The sequence below is a fragment of the Rhinatrema bivittatum genome, chromosome 4 (assembly GCF_901001135.1).
Source record: "Rhinatrema bivittatum chromosome 4, aRhiBiv1.1, whole genome shotgun sequence".
Lineage (NCBI taxonomy): Eukaryota > Metazoa > Chordata > Amphibia > Gymnophiona > Rhinatrematidae > Rhinatrema > Rhinatrema bivittatum.
Window position 1 is genome coordinate 165,934,887 of NC_042618.1, and position 19,022 is coordinate 165,953,908.

The 19,022-nt window shown below is 45.1% G+C and overlaps 1 protein-coding gene across 1 annotated transcript in view; it reads right to left on the reverse strand.

Annotated features, from left to right (window-relative positions):
• Positions 1–19,022, reverse strand: part of DNAH17 (dynein axonemal heavy chain 17) — a 1,486,981-nt gene that overhangs the window by 1,254,184 nt on the left and 213,775 nt on the right. The window contains exon 11 of the mRNA XM_029599137.1: positions 984–1,243. Coding sequence (XP_029454997.1) covers positions 984–1,243 — 260 coding nt within the window. The remainder of the gene's footprint in view (positions 1–983; positions 1,244–19,022) is intronic.

A 19,022-nucleotide genomic window follows, 5' to 3' on the forward strand; every position in this document is an offset into this window, starting at 1 on the left:
CCCATCGGTCGAACTGGATCCTCCTCTGAGTCTGTCCACTTGCTGCTGCGCCTCCAATATCCTTGGTGTCTTGTTGCCCTGCACTGGCTGTGCTGCCTCTCATCCCTCGCCATACGCTGGGGCCGCAGTAACCTGTTCAGTCGATCCCACTGATGGAACTGCATTGGGGTATGATGGCCAGAACAGTGGCATATAGGAATTTGCCCCTGGGTAGCCTGGGTGGCCATTGTGCTTCTGGAATCACGGCAGCCATCTGTCTACTGTTCAGTTGAGTGCCGGCCCCTGGGGTCCAAGGCTGCATCTGTTGGTGCCTGGGCCACATTAAGCCTGGTGGGCAAACAAGTCCTCCAAAACTGGTGGGAAATGCTCCTCTGTATGTTGGCCCAGTCCAAAAACTACACACAGCGGCAGTGGTATGATCTTGCCCACCTTGCTCAGATGACTGAGGTCCCTGTGCCGCTGTTGCAGTCGTGACACCAACCGAGGGATGCACATCTTTGCAAGACGTTTGGATGGCTGCTGCTGGGTGACCACTGGGTGAGCGACACTGTGAAACTTCACCCATCTGCGCCACTCGTGCTAGTCTGCTGCGATGGCCCCGAAGTGCTGCTCACCCCATCCCAGGCGGGACTGCATTGATGGTGTGACAGAAAAAGTCATGTGCTCTGCCTCCATCTGCTGAAAGGAAAATGTAACCCAGTCATTCTGGATTGGTGTAGCAGGATGTACAAGGAAGTTTTATTTTATTTGCATTTAAGTTTGTGTGTATTGTGTTTTGTGGTCTTATTATTGTACCTGATTGTTATTAGATGTTTACTTTGTTCATCTGCTTTGAGCATACTGTTTGAAACATGAAATAAATGAAGTCTGAAATTTAGTTACCATTACAACAAATTCAGTTTTGACTCTAAGACATGACTTACTGATAAAATGGTTCACTGTAAAACAGAGGTTATGCCTGGTAAAGATGTTTCATTACTTACGGATGATCGATGTTGCGGATATTGGAAGCTTGTAATCTTTCCTGCAGTTCTAATGCCCACTTTAGTTGCCCAGCTACAGGAGACATGTTTTTACAAATTGGAGGAATACTTCCATCTGCTGTTGCCAATATCTGGGCATCGTACATAATCTTTACAGAATCTATTTCTTGATTAAACCTTTCTAGCAGGACTGAATATTTCGAAGATGCTTCAGATGCTATTACTGGACGTTCAAGAAGAGAACCAAACATGGATAACAGCTAAAAAAATACAAAGACAGTTTTACATAATTTTCTAGCAACTCAGATGGCAAATTTTCTGCTCCTATTTATTTAGGTCCCCAGACAGTAGAGGAAAAGTAAAAAAAAATTCTTAGAGGGCAATTAAAAAAGTTATTTACCTGAGTAAAATGACCTGACTGATAATTGTCACCCTGAAATGTGGCTAAAAGTAGGCACAGGTCCTAAGGTATATGTACTTTTAGCTACATTAAAAGTAGCACTCCTGTGAATGTGTGCTATTTGGAGGCGTAAAAGAGTGCAAGTACATTTCATTTTCAAATTGCATCAAGCTATTTTGCACCCCAACACTTCATCGCCTACACATATAACAGGTGCAAAGTACGTGGATACTTTCAATCTGCATACTGTGTATTGCCAATTCTTAAAGAGAAATCTGAGTAGCTTCTCTTTGAAATCTCCTAAAGTTTACTTGCAGGAAGTGCCTATGTAGTTTGTAAAAACTAGCCTATGTAAATGCCTATGTAGTTTGTAAAAACAAACTACATAGGCATTTACATAGGCTTTTTGAAAATTGCCCACACAAGAGGCAATAATCAAAGCTATATCTGTGGGTAAAACACTATTTTACCTGCAAAAATGATCTGTTTTAAAACTGTCTATGCTTAATCAAGTGAATTTTCAAAGGAGTTATGTATGTAAATGTAACATATTCTCATAACAATTTTCAAAAACCATTTACCTGCATTAAGTGCACTTAATGCAGGTAAAGCCTACTGACAATTCAATGACATACACAGGTAAAGTACATTTACAAGTGTAAAACCCAGACCCAAAATGCATAAAATTATGCCTGTATTTCTACAACACACCAAAGTTTACCCAGGTTGCCAGAAGGCATGTTTAGGTCATGCAAAAGAAACAGCGCACATACATAACATTTTAAAACCTACTTGCATATCTGCAAGGGAAAAAGAAACTGCAGAGAAAGCTAAGTTGCTTACCTGTAACTAATGTTCTCTGTAGATAACAGGATAAAATCAGTTGCACCAGTAAGGTGATATCATCCGATGGTGCCAAGACAGAAAAGCTCTCTCAGAGCTTAGAAAGCCTATCCCGCATAGCCATCCATAATAACATGCTAAATTTATAAAGCTGAGCAGATGGTGTGGATGGATACAGTAGATAGGATGTATGGTCTTTTTCTGCTCTAAAGGAGGGGAGGGAGGGCTGATTTATCTTGCTGGCTGCAAAAAACACCTGCTACAGGTAAGCAATGTAGCTTTCTTCATGGGCAAGCAAGATAAACTCAACTGCACAAATGAAGACTCCCTAGCTGTGATTGCATATGATTAGGTTGTTGTGTTTGCATGCCCGTAGTAGATCTTTGCAACCCGTCTATACTACTCAAGGATGAAGGGTAGAGTTAAAGGAATTAATTAAATGAGCTTTGAAGATGTTGCATCCGGTCTCAGACGGCTTCGACCTCTGTGACTCACCTTTCTTCCTTCTCTCTCCTCAAGCCTTGGGAGACTGGCTGCCACCGCATCCTCATGCCGTTCTCACCAGCGTCCCCGGATCGGCAACGGCGACGGTGTTCGCCATGTTTTTCTTAAGGTCCTCCTAGGGTGCGCGCGTGCACACCACCCACGTCTTTATTCACGTCGTGGCAAGAACCTCGGGGGCATCCCCTCCGAGTGACATCAGCACATCCTGGTATTTAGCCTGCCCTTCATTTGCTAACAAACCGAGTTAGCAAGGATTGGATTGCCTCCGGTCTAAGCTACTCTGCCGCTTCCCTGCTGCCGCAGGAAGCTCTCTCTCTCTGCCCTTCGGGGTATTCATTGCTAACCTGAGTACCCGCTCCTCGGGGGCCCTCTTTCTCTTTTGCAGTTACCTATCTGGGAAATCGGATACTCGCTCCTCGAGGACCTGTAATCCCTGCTGTGGTGCCTGCATCTCTGCCTGCCAGGAACTTCATCAATACAGCCAACGCTCAGTGAGTACTAACATTCTCAGTCTGTCTCATCTCCAGCTTCTACACTTGGAATCTACATCCGGGTCCTGCCTTTGCCACCCAGCACTGCTCGGCAGCGACCTAGTGTAGGGCTGGGCTCCTCTGCCAAGGACCCCTGGACTGTTCTACTGAGTCATCTTCACTACTGTCCACCTGGGCGGTGTCATCAAACTTTATAATAAATTCAGATCTTCTGTATCTCATGTCTAAGAGTCTAGCCCATTGCTGCGGTTCCCCACGGGGCTCCTCCCCGTGGGAGTGGCCATCACCACAGTACCCAAGAATCCATGTCAACATCTAAAACCATAACAGATTGCTAACTCCATGTGTTTGGCTCAGCTCACCGCCTTACAGGCCATTCCGGGCCTGGCCCAGGAATCTCTGAACAACAGAATTCATTGGATAACTTGACTGTGGCCTTCAATCAGCTACACGCACAGATGAATACACCAAGTACTGCAGGTAAAGAATCTACACACCGCCAGACGTGACGGTCAGTCTACAGTGCCTCTATCAGCTCCGACACGCTTCGCAGGTGAAGCTTGGAAATGTAGAGGATTTATTAATCAATGTTGCATGCACTTCTCTCTGCAAACTAATCATTTTTTCACAGCGTATGCCAAGACCACTTATATACTCTCATACCTGGATGGAAGAGCGTTGGCTTGGGCCTCACTGCTGTGGGAGCGCAATGACCCTATCCTGGAGGATCTTTCTGGGTTTCTTCAACTGTTAAAGTCAGTTTTTGATGAACCTGCCCGTTACTCAACGGCAGGATCAACCTTGGTTCATCTAAAACAAGGTAATAACCCTTTAACAGATTTTGCCATAGAATTCAAGATGTTGGCTTCAGAATTACACTGGGACCCAAGGTGTCTGAAGACCTTATTCTTTGAAGGCCTGAACTCCCGCTTGAAAGATGAACTGGTGACTGGTGAGATGCCTGAGACTTTAGCTGAACTGATGAACTTGGCAGCTAAAATTGATCGCCGAATTCGCAACAAGGTCCAAGAGGTCAAGAGTTCCAGAAGACCAGCCCCTAGGGGAAGACCCATGTCAAGCCTGTGCCCAGGTCTACACCCCCAGTTCCTGTTACCGGCGAAGAAGAACCAATGCAATTGGGCCACAGTCATTTGACTTCTAAAGAGAGACGATTACGAAGAGGATGGGACGCTGCATGTATTGTGGTTAAGCTGGCCATGCTGTACAAACATGCCCTATATGTCTGGGAAACTGGCAGACCTAACTGCGCCTTCTCCTCCACTCTCTCTCCCTGTATCTTTAATCTGCAGGCCTTTGGAATACCAGATCCTTGCCTTAGTAGACTCTGGGGCAGGGGGAAATTTAATTTCAAAACGTCTAGTGGAACATTTGCGGATCCCTACCACAACTATGACACCTCCACTACTTTTGTCCTCTATTCATGGAGAGCCCTTACCGAATGAAGTTACCCTGCAGACCGAGAAAGTGAGCATACGTACTGGTGCTCTTCACACAGAGACTATTTCCTTCTTCATACTAAAGAAGGCCATGCACCCTTTAGTACTTGGATTACCGTGGCTGCAGAAACACATGCCACAATTCAACTGGGCCACTTTGGAACTTTCACGATGGGGTCCAGATTGTCATGGCAAATGCTTGATGGAAGTCTCTCCTATATCCTGCATGCCAACTACTCCGTTGTTGCCTGGGTTGTTGCCTCAATATGCATCTTACCAAGATGTGTTTTCAAAAGAAGCTGCTGATGTGTTACCCCTCAACACAGATCTTACGACTGCGCTATTAACTTGAAGCGAAATGCGGAACCACCCAAAAGAAGGGTCAACCCTCTCTCCGTAGTGGAAAATAAAGCAATGTCAGAGTACATCCAGGAGAATCTCCAAAAAGGCTTCATAAGACCTTCTAAAGTCAGGAGTTTTCTTCGTGGGAAATTACATCCGTGCATTGACTATAGAGGTCTGAATGAGATCACCTTAAAGGACCGCTATCCCTTACCACTCATCTCGGCGCTCTTCGACAGGTTACAGAGAGCCAAGATCTTCTCCAAGCTTGACCTCAAGGGAGCCTAAAATCTAGATCACATCCGCTCTGGTGATGAATGGAAGACTGCTTTTAATACCAGGGATGGGCACTTTGAATACCTGGTGATGCTCTTCGGCTTATACAAACGCCCCGGCTGTCTTCCAAAACATGATGAACTATATCTGCGTGATTACTCTACCAGTGTGTCGTTGTCTACTTAGACGACATCTTGATATTTTCTCAGGACCTGCAATCCCATCAAGAAGATGTCAAAAGGGTTCTGCAGAGACTTCGCGAGAATCGCTTGTACGCCAAACTGACCAAATGTGAGTTTCATAAGGAGTCGGTGCCCTTCCTGGGGTACATTGTCTCCAATCAAGGTTTCCAAATGGATCCTCAGAAGCTTGAAAGTATCCAAAAATGGCCACAACCCAAAGGCCTGAAGGCTCTAAGACAATTTCTGGAATTCACAATTACTATAGGACCTTCATCAAGAATTACTCTTCTTTGACTGTGGCATTAACTGCAATGACAAAGAAAGGAGCCAACATTGCCAATTGGTCTACTAAGGCTGTGACTGCATTCCAGAAATTAAAAGATGCCTTCTCAGCAAACCATGTCTTCTCCATCCGGACCCTACACAACCCTTCATTGTGGAGGTCGATGCCTCTGACGTAGGAGTAGGAGCCGTGTTAAGCCAGACAAGTGATTCAAACATTCTGCACCCATGTTCATTCTTCTCCAGATGATTCTCACCAGCAGAGAGGAACTACGGTATTGGGGATAAAGAACTACTGGCAATAAAAATGGCATTTGAAGAATGGCGCCCCTGGCTTGAAGGTGCACAACATCAGATCACTGTTTTTACTGATCACAAAAATCTGGAGTACCTCCGTCACGCCCAACACCTCAACTATAGACAGGCAAGATGGTCCCTGTTCTTCAACAAATTCGATTTTCTGCTGAAATATCGCTCTGGTGACAAAAATGTTAGATCGGACGCTTTAATCACGCTCTTTTCTCTCAGAGGATATACCTGATGAACCCCAGCAAATCATTGACCCAAAGAGAGTGATCCTCTCAGGAATACATCCAGTACCCTCGGGCAAGACCATTGTACCCCGCAATTTAAGGAAGAAATTGCTAACATGGGCTAATGATTCTAGACTGGCTGGACACCCTGGTCAACGGAGAACTTTGGCTAAGCTACAGAAGTACTATTGGTAGCCCACCATGAAGGAAGATTCTCAGGCATATGTAGCTTCCTGTTCCAATTGTGCCAGACAGAAACCTCTGCCCAGACGTCCTTGGGGCCTTCTTCAACCCTTGCCAGCACCAGATGACCCATGGACCCACTTTGCAACAGACTTTGTGGTAGAACTGCCACTTTCTGGAGGTAACAATACCATCTGGGTTACAGTGGATCATTTCTCGAAGATGGCTCACTTCGTGGCTCTCCCTGGCTTGCCATCAGCCATGGAGCTTGCTAAACTATTCATCAGTCACATCTTTTGCCTACACGGCATGCCTAAACACATTGTTTCTGACAGAGAAGCTCAATTCACAACGAAGTTCTGGAAAACCTTGTGTAAGAAATTCGACATCACACTTGACTTTACCTCTGCATACCAACCTCAGTCGAACGGCCAAACTGAGAGAATGAATAGAACCCTCAAGCAGTTCCTCCGTGCCTATGTCAGATCAAGACAGAATGACTGGGCTGAACTGTTGCCCTGGGCTGAATTTGCCATCAATTCTCATCCAGCATCATCTACTGGATCTACACCATTTGAAGTGGTCTACAGATGACAACCCTTACCACCTTTACCACTTCCACTTACAGTGTCATCCCCGGCAGCTCAATCTACTGCCAAAGATATACAGCAGCTTTGGAGAAAGACCAAAGAGTTACTTCAAAAAGCAGGTTAATGAGCAAAGAAAGGCTATGACGTTCACCGAAATAAGGCTCCTGAATTTCAGCCTGGTGATAAAGTTTGGCTGTCCACCAAACACTTGAGACTTAAGCTTCCTTCTGCTTGATTTGCTCCATGCTTCGTCGGACCTTTTCCCAATCTCCGACACTTGGGCTCACTCACCTACAGTCTGAAACTTCCTCCAGCTATGAAGATTCATAATGTGTTCCATGTATCGCTGCTGAAACCACTAGTCTTGAGCGAGTTTTCCACCAAGACACCTGAACCAGCTCCTGTTGATGCAGAAGAAGACATCGAGTACAAGGTTGATGTCATCCTTGATGTAAGAAAGAGAGGCAGAGTTTGGGAATACCTCCTGTCATGGGAGGGATACGGACCTGAAGAAAACTCTTGGGAACCTTGGCTAATATCATGGACAAAGAGATGCTTCATCAATTTCATCGATCGCATCCTCAAACACCAAGACCAGGTAGTGGGTCTAGAGGGGGCCCTTTAAAGGGGGGTACTGTTGCGTCCGTCGATCTCAGACGGCTTCGACCTCTGTGCCTCACCTTTCTTCCTTCTCTCTCCTCAAGCCTTGGGAGACTGGCTGCCACTGCATCCTCATGCCGCTCTCACTGGCATCCCCGGATTGGCAATGGTGACGGCGTTTGCCATGTTTTTCCTAAGGGCCTCCTAGGGTGCGCACGCCACCCACGTCTTTATTCATGTCATGGCAGGAACTTCGGGGGTGTCCCCTCCGAGTGACGACAGCACATCCTGGTATTTAGCCTGCCCTTCATTTGCTAACAAACCGAGTTAGCAAGGATTGGATTGCCTCCGGTCTAAGGTACTCTGCCACTTCCCTGCTGCCGCAGGAAGCTCTCTCTCTGCCCTTTGGGGTATTCATCACTAACCTGGGTACCCGCTCCTCAGGGGCCCTCTTTCTCTTTTGCAGTTACCTATCTGGGAAATTGGGTACTCGCTCAAGGGCCTGTAATCCCTGCTGTGGTGCCTGCATTTCTGCTTGCCAGGAACTTCATCAATACAGCCAACACTCAGTGAGTACTAACATTCTCAGTCTGTCTTATCTCCAGCTTCTACACTTGGGAGTCTACATCCGGGTCCTGCCTTCACTACCCAGCACTGCTCTGCAGCAACCTAATGTGGGGCTGGGCTCCTTTGCCGAGGACCCCTGGACTGTTCTACTGAGTCATCTTCACTACTGTCCACCTGGGCAGTGTCATCAAGCTGTATAATAAATTCATAACTTCTGTATCTCGTGTCTAAGAGTCTAGCCCAGTGCTGTGGTTCCCATGGGGCTCCTCCCCATGGGAGTGGCCATCACCACAGTACCCAAGAATCCACTTCAACACCTAAAACCATAACAGAAGAACTGTCTGTCTAAAGCTGTTGTCTTTGACTCAAAGTATTCTGTAGGCAGAAATGAGCAGCAAAGGTATGGATAGAAGACTATGTGGCAGCTTTGTAGATATCTTCTATGGAAGCAGAGTGCAAATGCACAATGTTGGGTTCCATATTAGGTGCTACAACCCAAGAAAGAGATCTAGGTGTCATAGTGGATAACACATTGAAATCGTCGGTTCAGTGTGCCTCGGCAGTCAAAAAAACAAACAGAATGTTGGGAATTATTAGAAAGGGAATGGTGAATAAAACGGAAAATGTCATAATGCCTCTGTATCGCTCCATGGTGAGACCGCACCTTGAATACTGTGTACATTCTGGTCGCCGCATCTCAAAAAAGATATAATTTGCGATGGAGAAGGTACAGAGAAGGGCTACCAAAATGATAATGGGAATGGAACACTCCCCTATGAGGAAAGACTAAAGAGGTTAGGACTTTCAGCTTGGAGAAGAGACGACTGAGGGTGGATATGATAGAGGTGTTTAAAAATCATGAGAGGTCTAGAACGGTAGATGTGAATCGGTTATTTACTCTTTCGAATAGTAGAAAGACTAGGGGGCACTCCATGAAGTTAGCATGGGGCACATTTAAAACTAATCGGAGAAAGTTCTTTTTACTCAACGCACAATTAAACTCTGGAATTTGTTGCCAGAGGATGTGGTTAGTGCAATTAGTATAACTGTGTTTAAAAAAGGATTGGATAAGTTCTTGGAGGAGAAGTCCATTACCTGCTATTAAGTTCACTTAGAGAATAGCCACTGCCATTAGCAATGGTAACATGGAATAGACTTAGTTTTTGGGTACTTGCCAGGTTCTTATGGCCTGGATTGGCTACTGTTGGAAACAGGATGCTGGGCTTGATGGACCCTTGGTCTGACCCAGTATGGCATTTTCTTATGTTCTTATGTTCTTAAATAAATTACTGTAGCCATAACCTTGAAGATCCAGTCCTGCCTGATTGAAGAACTAAATGATGTAGAGATCCAAGTAAAAAAGTTCTCTTTGTAATTGAAAAATCCATTTTATTGGATTAAAAGAAATGAATAGTAGTGAGGGTTTTCTGTGTGACTATGTCCTTTGCAAATAGAAAAGTAATACTCTTCTGCAGTCCAATATATCAAGAGCCTGCTCATCTTTATGGGTGTGCAGTCTTGGAAAGAATATTGGCAATACAATTGACTGATTTAAATAAAATTGAGAAACCACTTTTGGGAGAAATGTAGAATGAGTTTTCAAAATTGTTGTGAAAGAGAATATGAGATTAGTACTTGTAATGCACTTTAGGGTCGATTTTAAAAGGAGTGTGCGCATGTCCATGTGCGCTCTTTTCCCGGCGCATACATGGACGCGCAGTCCGCGCACACATGGGTAATGGTCGAGGTTTCAAAAAAGAGGTGACCAGGATACCCACAAATTTTTTCCTCTTTTAAAGGCAAATCTGGGTCAGTGTAGAAAGAATAGAAATAGGCGCAAGCATTTGCCAGTGTTTGTTGACAATTGAGCAGACTTCTTTTATGCGGCCAGAGAAGGAGAGGACACTCATCATACGGTCATCTAAATCAGTGCTGGGGGGCAAAAAGAGCCACTCACGGTGTACATGTAAGGCACATTTACACACTTTTTTCAGAAGACCGTGGGAGTAACCCCTAGAAAGGAAACAGGAAAATGTTTCAGCTTGTGTGACAAAATCAGAGGTTGAGGAACACATATATCGAAGTCTGAGAAACTAGCCGGTAGGGATATTGTCTTAAGTGGTGTGGGTGATCACTTGTGCAGCTTAAAAGTGTATTGTGATCAGATGGTTTGCAGTACATAGAAGTGACTGCTTGTCCTTTATGGAATGAGAAAAAAATGTCTAAAAGAGTTAACTGATGGCAAGAGATAGAATGGATGAAATGTAAATTACTATCACAGTGGGTGAGCCAGTCAAGGAAAATGTAAAATTAGATTATGGTACCATGCCATATGAGGAAAATGTCATCAATAAAACACAACCAAAAGGGTATGAAAAGTCTAGAAAAGTCAGAGGGATAAATAGGAGACATATAAAGAAGCTATGTCAGGTGCCATGGTGGCATCCATGGTGATGCCATCGATTTGTTGTTAATAGATATCTTGGAAAATAAAGCAGTCTCTTACAAAGCGGATAAGATGAAGTCAGTGGGGAAATGGGTAGGGTGGGGATGTAAATTTAAATGAGTTTCGATAATGCAGAGAGCTTGTGTCTGTGGTATGTTTGTTTATAAAGCTTCTATGTCAGGAGTAACTAGAAAGCAGAGTTGCTTACCTGTAACAGATGTTCTCTCAGGACAGCAGGATGTAGTCCTCACATGTGGGTGACGTCACTGGACGGAGCCCTATCACAGAAAACCTTTCTGTCAAAGTTTCTAGAACTTTTGACGGGCACATTGAGCATGCCCAGCATGCCATAATCCCTGTAGCTACAGGGTCTGCCTTCAGTCTCGTTTGTAGCAAAAGGTGCGAACGAAAAATTAAATAATAAAACTTTTCGGACCCAACTCCTCAGGATGGCGGGTGGGTTTCATGAGGACTACATCCTGCTGTCCTGAGAGAACACCTGTTACAGGTAAGCAACTCTGCTTTCTCCCAGGACAAGCAGGATGGTAGTCCTCACATGTGGGTGATTAGCAAGCTACAGGCTGACTCATATTTGATTTGACTAATAGCGTACAACTTGTGCACAGGCACAACAACTGGCGTACTGTTGGGAAAAATGAAGCAGCCTGAATATCACAGCAGATTGGATGTGGAAGGAGTTGAGATTATACTGGAAATAAGTTCTTCAAGACAGATTGGCCAAAGGCAGAGTCTTGATGTCTTTCCTTGTTCAGGCTGTAATGTACTGCAAATGTGTGGAGTGCTCCATGTTGCAGCTTTGCAGATCTCAGCAATCAGTACTGAACGATTGTGTGCTACTGAGGTTGCCATAGCTCTCACTGAGTGCACCTTCACTCATCCCTGGAGAGGAAGGCCTGCTTTTTCATAGCAGAATTTGATACAGTCTGCTAGCCAGTTGGAGAGAGTTTGTTTGCCCACTGCAACTCCTAGTCTGTTTTTGTCAAAAGAAACAAAGTCTTGGGAAAAAGGTGGGCAAGACTATAGACTGATTCAAGTGGAAATCAGTAACCACCTTGGGAAGGAATTTAGGGTGAGAACGTAGGAACCTGGTATGGGGTGAGTATGTGACAAGTGCTTGTAACTCACTAACCCTTCGAGTAGATGTAATGGCTACTAGGAAGAGAACTTTCCATGTAAGAAATTTAAAATCGCAGGAGTGCAAAGGCTCAAACGAGGAGCACATGAGTCTTGTAAGTACTATGTTTAGATCCCATTCAGTGACTGGTGGCCGTAAAGGGGGCTTAAGTTGTAGTAGGCCCCTCATAAACCTATTCACAAGGGGTTGCACTGTTACTGGGGCATCTCCAACTCCTTTGTGGTAAGCTGAGATGCACGCAGGTATACCGTCACAGAAGAAGTCTGGAGAACAGAGTCTGAAAGGTGCCAGAGATAGTCTAATAGAGATGGTGTGGGGCAGGAAAAAGGGGTAAAGACCTTTTGCATGCACCATATGGTAAATCTATTCCACTTAGAACGATAGGATTTTCATGTGGAAGGCTTTTCTTGAGGCTACAAACACTTGAGAGACAACAGTTGAAAGGTTGAGCGGTTGCAGTTTCATGCTTTCAACATCCAGGCTGTGAGGGATAGGATCTGAAGGTTCGGATGGTGTACCATGCCTTGGTTCTGAGTTATGAGAGAGCAAAATTGCTTACCTTGTAATAGGTGTTATCCCAGGACAGCAGGATTTATTTATTTATTTATTTATTTAGGGTTTTTATATACCGACTTTCTTGAAATATATATATATCAAATCAAGTCGGTTTCCATTTAACACAATTGTCGCCGGGGGGCGTTACATTAAACAATAAACATAGTATTGAACGGAGAACGTGTAGCGTTACATTTAACAATCAATAAGGTCGTTACATTAAACATTAAACATATGTGATTTAGTCATCACATATGGGTGACATCATTGATGGAGCCCTATTGCGGAAAACTTTCTGTCAAAGTTTCTAGAAAATTTTGACTGGCCCTGTGAGGCCACTGAGCATGCCCAGCATGCCATGATATTCTCTGCCACAGGGGTCTCTCTTCAGTCTCGTATGTAGCAATAAGCTTTAGCAAAAAATAAAATAATAAAATGAATCGGACCCAACTCCGCAGGGTGGGGGTGGGTTTCGTGAGGACTACATCCTGCTGTAGTCCTCACGAAACTTACAAGGTAAGCAATTTTGCTTCATCTCAGGACAAGCAGGATGCTAGTCCTCACATATGGGTGATTAGCAAGCTAGAGGCTGAGTCATTTTGTAGTGAAGCAACAGTGAAGTACTGTTGTTGAAAATGAGGCAGCCGAAGATCACAGCAGGTTGGATGTAGAAGGAGTTGGGATTAAACTGGAAACAAATTCTTTAAGACAGATTGTCCATAGGCTGAATCTTGTCATCCTTCTTTGTCCAAACAGTAATGAGCTGCAAAGGTGTGAAGAGAACTCCATGTTGCTGCTTTACATATGACAAGAATTGGCACTGAACAGTAGTGTGCTACTGAGGTTGATATTGCTATTACTGAATGTGCCTTTACTCACCCTTGGAGAGGAAGGCCTGCTTTTTCATAGCAAAACTGTATGCAATCTACTAGCAATTGGAGAGAGTATGTTTACCCACTGCTTTTCCCGGTTTGTTTGGATCATAAGATACAAAGAGCTGAGTGGATTTCCTATGGACTGCAGTGCGGTCTAAGTAAAATGCTAGAGCACGCTTACAGTCCAAGGTATGTAAAGCCCATTCTCCTTGGTGAGAATGAGGCCTTGGAAAGAATGTGGATTGGTTCAAGTGGAATTCCGTAACTACCTTGGGGAGGAATTTTGGATGTGTACGGAGAACCACTCTGTCATGTAGGAATTTTGTATAGGATGAGTACGTGACAAGTGCTTGTAACTCACTAACCCTTCTAGCCGATGTAATGGCTATAAGGAAGATAGTCTTCCATGTGAGAAACTTAAGATCACAGGAATTCATGGGTTCAAAAGGAGAGCGCATGAGTCTTGTTAATACCAAATTCAGGTCCCATTCTGGGACTGGTGTCCGAATTGGTGGTTTAAGGTGAATTAAACCTCTCATAAATCTACTGACAAGAGGATGTATGGATATTGGTGCATCTCCCATCTTGTTATGGTTAGCTTAGATTGCACTTAGGTGTACTCTGACAGATGAAGTCTGGAGACCAGAGTCTGAAAGATGACATAAGTAGTCTAGTAGAGAATTTGTGGGGCAGGAAAAAGGATCAATACTCTTTTGCCTGCACCACAAAGTAAATATTTTCCATTTCGAAGAATAGTTCTTTCTTGTGGAAGGTTTACGTGAAGCTATAAGCAATTGAGATACATTGGTTGAAAGATTGAGTGGTTGTAAGATCAAGCTTTCAACATCCATGCCGTCAGGGATAGGGATTGAAGGTTGGCATGGCGCAACCGACCCTGATCCTGAGTTATGAGAGTGGGAGCTACGCCCAGGCGAGTTGGCTCTCTGATCGAGAGGTCTAGAAGTATGGGAACCATACTTGTTGAGGCCAATACGGGGCTATGAGAATCATGGACCCCTTGTCCTGTTGTAGCTTTACTAGAGTTTTGGTTATGAGTGGTATTGGAGGATACGCGTATAGAAGGCCTGAGTTCCAAGGGCGAGGAAAGGCGTCCTTGGCTGGTTGGTGATTCTGTCTGTGCAGAGCGAAGAATTTGTCCACTTTGTGATTCAGGCGTGATGCAAAGAGGTCTATTGTTGGTTGTTCCAAACATTGAAATATCCTGGTCGCTACTAAGGAATCCAGGGACCATTCATGTGGTTGGAACTGACGACTGAGTCAATCTGCCACTACGTTGTGAATGCCCGGAGAAACATTGAGTGTGAAAGGGCCCAGCCCCAAATCTGTGCAACTTCTTGACAAAGGAGATACGAGCCCGTACCTCCCTGTTTGTTGATGTACCACATGGCTACTGGTTTGTCCGTTTGGATCAGAACAGTATTGTGTGAAAGGCAGTCCTTGAACGCATGCAGCGCATAACGTATAGCTCGAAGTTCCAGGAAATTGATTTGAAATGTTGCTTTGAGTTTTCTCCAAGTACCCTGGGTTTGGAGATTGTCTATGTGAGCTCCCCAACCCAAGGTGGATGCATCTGTAGTTAAAGTTATCTGTGGACTGGTTGTTGGAAGGGTAGGCCCTTGTGCAAGTTCTCCTTCTTCGCCCACCAAAGGAGAGATAAACGTAGCTGGAGGGTTACTTGAATTGGAGAGGACAGTGGTTGAATGGCTTGGATCCATTGTGATCTTAAAGTCCATTGAGTTACCCTCATGTCTAGCCTTGCCATAGGAGTGACATGAACTGTGGAAGCCATGTGGCCTAGTAAGGTTAGAAACTGATGAGCTGTAGCTTGTTTCTTTGAGTGAAGCGAGTTTGCCAGTAGGGAAAGTGTGTCTGCCCGATCCCCGGGTAGGAAAGCTTTTGAAAGTATGTTGTTCAATTCTGCTCCTATGAATTGAAGCAGGTGAGACGGAATGAGGTGGGACTTTTGATAATTGATGAGAAAGCCCTTGGAGTGAAGTAGAGTAATTGTTCGTCTGAGAGAAGCCAGAGCTCCCTGTTGAGATTGACTTCTGATGAGCCAGTCGTCTAAATAGGGAAAGACATGGACACTTTCCTTGTGCAAGTGTGCTGCTATTACTGCCAGACATTTGGTGAATACTCTGGGAGTAGAGGCAAGTCCGAATGGTAGTACTTTGTACTGGAAATGTTGATGACCCACCATGAAGCGCAGATACTTGCGATGAGGAGGGAATATTGGTATGTGAGCATAAGCATCTTGAAGATCCAGAGAACAAAGCCAGTCTCCTATTTGAAGAAGTGGAAGCATGGTGCCTAGAGAGGCCATCCTGAACTTTTCTTTCTTCAGAAATTTGTTGAGATTTCTGAGGTCTAGGATGGGACATAGGCCTCCGGTTTTCTTTGGAATGAGGAAATAACGGGAATAGAATCCTCTGCCCTGCTGAGTCCGGGGCACCAGCTCTACAGCTCTGGCTCTCAGAAGGGTGGATAATTCTACTTGCAATTGGATTATGTGATTTCCGCTTAGAGGAAGAGGTCTCGGAGTAGTTGAGAGAAAATTGAGTTGGTAACCTCGAGATATTATTGCAAGTATTCATTGGTCTATTGTTATTTGTAACCAATGGTTGTAGAAGGAGGATACTCGGCCTCCTACCGGAAGATCTGGATGAGGATTGAAGAGATAGCTTTGGTCTCTGGGAAAGGCCTCAAAAGCCTGCAGCCGGTCCCATCTGCGGCACAGGTTGAGGCCTAGCCGCCCTAGGTTGTCTGGGCTGAGCTCTTTGCTGCAGCCTAGAAGATCTGCCCCTTGATGCTGGAGGGTAATAACGCCTCTGTCGATAGAAGGGTCATCTAGATTCTTTTCTTGGAGGCCGGCGAGATGACTCGGTAGCAGAATCCTATGGAACTAACGATAGTTGGCGCAGGGTTTCTGTGTGTTCCTTTAATTGTGCTACAGCATCTTGCACTTTAGAACCAAAAAGGTTGTTTCCAATACATGGTAGATCAACTAACTTTTCCTGGACTTCAGGCCTGAGATCTGAAGCTTTAAGCCATGCCCAATGTCTTGCACTTGTACCAGAGGCTGCTACCCTGGAGGCTGTTTCAAAACCATCATAAGCGGCTCGGACTTCGTGCTTGCCAGCTTCAAGTCCTTTGTGAATGATTGTTTGAGCTGCTTCTTGATATTGCTGTGGTAATGAAGTTGAAAATTCTTGCATTTGTTTCCACAGATTCCTCTGATATTGAGTCATGTATAACTGATATGATGAAATTCTTGTATTTAACATGGCTCCTTGATAAATTTTCCTACCCAGGGAATCCAAGAATCTATGATCCTTGCCTGGAGGAGTGGAGGAATGTGGCCTTATCCTTTTTGATTTCTTTTGTGCGGATTATACAACCACTGATTGGTGTGGAAGTTGTGGTTTTTGGTAGCCTGGGACAGACTGCAAGAATAAGTAGTGTCCGCTCTTTTATTGAGAGCAGGTACTGAACATGGGTGCTCCCAGAGTCTATGTTGTAAGTCTAGGAGGACTTCATGGACAAGTATGGCTAATATTTGTTTTGGAGGATCCACAAATTGGAGGACCTCCAGTGTTTGCTGTCTAGCATCCTCCTCAGTTACCAGGGTGAAGGGTATGGTGTCCGCCATATCCTGGATAAAGTTTGTGAAGGATAAATCCTCCGGTGGAGATTTCTTCCTTTGATCTGGAGGGGAAGGATCTGACATAAATTCTTCAGAGGAAGTGTCTGTATGCCTGTCATCCCATGTATCATATGGATCATCTTGATGTGGAGAAATTGGAGAAGATCTTGGTGGACGAGGAAGTCCAGAAGGACCTGGCTGCGGATCATCTATAGTTATCCGTCCAGGAATGTCTTCTCGTGGCTTGGATAGAATGGCACCGACAATTTCATCAAACTTCTTCATGAGAAGTTGGTACAGCGCAAATTCAGGATTTCCTGGAGCCCCAGGTGACATCGGCATCGGCGATGGAATCGGCTTCACTATCGATGGTCGCCTCAGAATTGACTTAGGCTGTGGTGCCGGCATTGGTGCAGGCACCGGCATCGGCGGGGTTGTCGGCATTGGTGCAGGCACCAGCATCGGTACAGGTACTGGCATCGGTTTGGAAACCGGCATCGGTGTAGGCATCGGCGAAGGCACCGGAATCGACATCTGTTGATCCTTTAAGGCCTGGAGCACTGCTTAACGAATGAAATCCGACAATTCCTGCATAACAGCTGGTGCAGGCAGAGCAGCTGTACGCGGTGGCGGTGGAGGTGTCGATGTTCCTTCCACAGAGCCCTGTGGAGGTTTGACAAATGGTGCATCACCATGGGATGAAGGCCTCGGCATCAGAGGTACCGGTGTTTCCTGGATTCTAGGCCATTTCGCGGTCGATTCCTCCGGGGAGAGAAGCGCCTCTGGTATCGATAGGTGTCGGTACCGATGGCGGTGCTTCGAATGGTGTTTGGTCGCTGACTTCGTCGATGCTATCGATGACGTTGGCAATGGATGGTCCGCGACCCCTCCGGATGACGTTGATTCAAAATTATGCGTTTGGAAACTCTGGCCAGAGAAGATTTAGTCGATGTGGAGGGAGATGTCAGAAGTTGTAAATGGAATAAATGCTCCATCTTTTCTTGGCGTGCCTTTCTTCCCTTCGTGGTCATTTCTGCACATTTGGGACAGGTTGTTACATCGTGTTTTTCCCCTAAACAAAGCACACACTCAAGGTGTGGGTCTGAAATGGTCATTGTCCGATTACAGATGGGACATTTTTTAAATCCCGTGGCCATTTTAACATCGACAGCCATCGATGAAATGAGAAGAAACGTGAGAGGAAATAAATTTTTTCTCAAAGAGTAAAAACGAGACAAAGATTTACTCACCAGCCAGTGTAAACCTGAGAGATCCCGATGTGGGAGAGAATGAATGTGAAATCTGATTTTTAGTCAGACAAAAAACTGAGGAAACTCACAAAGGCTCCTGCTCCGCGATGCCTACAGCAGCGCGGAAAAACGAAGACTGAAGAGAGACCCCTGTGGCAGAGAATATCATGGCATGCTGGGCATACTCAGTGGCCTCACAGGGCCAGTCAAATGTTTCTAGAAACTTTGACAGAAAGGTCGAGAAGCATGGGAAACCATACTTGTTGAGGCCAATATGGGGCTATGAGTATCATTGACCCTTTGTCCTGTTGTAACTTCACAAGAGTTTTGGCTATCAGCGGTATCGGGGGATACATGTATAGTAGGCCTGTGTTCCAGGGGCAAGTGAAGGCGACCATGATTAACTTGTTTTGTTGCCTGTGCAGGGTGCAGAATCTGTCTACAGTGTGATTCAGTTTGGATGTAACGAGGTCTACTGTTGATTGACCCCAGAGTTGGAAGATTCTGGTCGTTACCATAGGATCCAGACACCACTCGTGGGGATGGAATTGTTGACTGAAACGATCTGCTATTACGTTCTGTATACCTGCTAGATAAGTGGACCAGAGATGCATGGAGTGTGCAAGGGCCCAGGCCTAGATCTGCGTGGCTTCTTGGCAGAGGAGATAAGAGCCTGTGCTGCCCTGCTTGTTTAAGTACCACATTGAAACTGTGTTGTCTGTTTGTATGAGAACAGTCTTGTGTGAAATGCAGTCCTTGAATGCATAGAGAGCATCTCAAAAAAGATATAGTTGCATTGGAGAAGGTACAGAGAAGGGCAACCAAAATGATAAAGGGGATGGA